The sequence below is a fragment of the Cariama cristata genome, unplaced genomic scaffold (genome assembly GCF_000690535.1).
Source record: "Cariama cristata isolate BGI_N322 unplaced genomic scaffold, ASM69053v1 scaffold45228, whole genome shotgun sequence".
In the NCBI taxonomy this organism is placed as follows: Eukaryota; Metazoa; Chordata; class Aves; order Cariamiformes; family Cariamidae; genus Cariama; species Cariama cristata.
Window position 1 is genome coordinate 1 of NW_009630342.1, and position 1,626 is coordinate 1,626.

The 1,626-nt window shown below is 47.4% G+C and overlaps 1 protein-coding gene across 1 annotated transcript in view; it reads left to right on the forward strand.

Moving 5' to 3' along the window:
• Window positions 1–585: 585 nt before the first annotated feature.
• Window positions 586–1,626, forward strand: part of COQ9 (coenzyme Q9) — a gene marked incomplete at its 5' end in the record, with an annotated part of 7,187 nt that continues 6,146 nt past the window's right edge. The window contains 2 exons of the mRNA XM_009705465.1: window positions 586–757; window positions 1,372–1,507. Coding sequence (XP_009703767.1) covers window positions 586–757; window positions 1,372–1,507 — 308 coding nt within the window. The remainder of the gene's footprint in view (window positions 758–1,371; window positions 1,508–1,626) is intronic.

Below are 1,626 nucleotides of genomic sequence, written 5' to 3' on the forward strand. Positions count from 1 at the left end.
TGGTGGGTTTTTTTAAAGTGTAGGCCATGTAAGCCAAGCTTATAAAAAAAAAAAAAAACCAAAACCTCACTGCAGTTAAATTAAAAATTCTGACAGAGAAGCTGTAATTGAAAGCTGTGTTGCCTTTTGAGTCATCTGAGAAACACCCAACGTGATTAGCGCGTTGTATCTGTTAAGACTGCTCGCTCTCCAGAGTGTTATGCACCTCTTGCCCCAAGCTCAGGGGTCAGTGCCTTCCTCCAACTCTTCTCCTTCACCAGGGACCGAAAAGGAGAGAGGGCATGCTGCAGGGGAGTCAGTACATGTTTGTGTGCCTGGTTTCCAGTCCAAGATTGAGACGCTCCTTTCTATTTGCAATATGTGCCATCTGCACAGTTCTTTTCCTCACAAAACATTTCTGCTTTCTTTTCTTCAAGTAAATGTGAGCTCAGCTGAGAAGGACGCTTCTCAGAAGTGTAAAAAAGACTGTCTCTTCACATTTCTGTACTTTTCAGCTGTGTTTATGCCAACTCTCTCCTTCACCTTAATTTTCTGTGCTGCTTCTTGTTGGAAGGAGATATCTGACTCCCTTGGTTTCCCTTTCAGTGGTCAGGTGCCAGCTGTACTCGCCACAGCGTGCTCTCCAGGTCTCGGCCGTGCTGAGAAGAGTCTCTGATGAGCAGAAGAAGGAGCCGTTGGCATCTTCCTCTCAGCAGCAGTTTGATTCACATCCAACTAATCACCAGCCTGAACAGGAACCTCAGGGCCCTCGCCCCAGGTAACTGAGTAGCTATTTCTAGTGCTGTCCTGCCGACAGAGGGATCAGAAGGGTTTGCTTTCCTGAAACTCGCATCTGAAACTTGGAGACAATGAGATTCAGAGTTAATGGAGCCTCAGACTGCAGCAGCGGCAGAGCTCGTTTGCTGTGACAGTGCAAATTCCACTGTCTGCTGTGGAGGCAGGATGGGACTTGCTTTCAAGAGGGAACTTCTCTGGTCTGCAAAGCACAAGCCTTCACTTCTGGATTTTTGTGTAAATCCACACAAAATATGGACAATATGTTGTCCATATGCCTATAACTATAAAGCTCCTGTTGGAAAAGCTTATGATTTAGCTTTTTTTTGAAAAGGAGGGGGAATCTGAGGCTGATTGGTCTCCAGGTAGACACTTAGACTGAGTGCTCCTGTATTTTTCTCTTCTCCTCTCATGGCAAATGTTAGTTAAGAATCCTTTTTCTGGAAAGCAAAGGATTTTACAGGAGGAGGTAAGATTTACACTAAGCAGATCTCAAAGTGTGGCTACATGCAGCGGTGGCAGGGAGTGAGTGGCAGAGCCCAGGTTGCTGATGTTTGATGGTGACGTTCCCCTCACTGTAACAATACCTTCTCATAGTTACACTGGCCAGGGCGGCCAGGAGTCTGAGGACTATGAGAGCGAGGAGCAGCTGCAGCATCGAATCCTCACAGCAGCGCTGGAGTTTGTGCCTGAACATGGCTGGACTGCAGAAGCCATTGCAGAGGGAGCCAAGGTATGTGGGGAGAGAAGCAAAGAACCAGTTGAAAACTGGATGGAGTTGAAGTCGAAAGACAGCCAGGCCTGCATGCTTCCCCCACATACTCTTGGGCGATGCACGCGCAGGAATGAAGC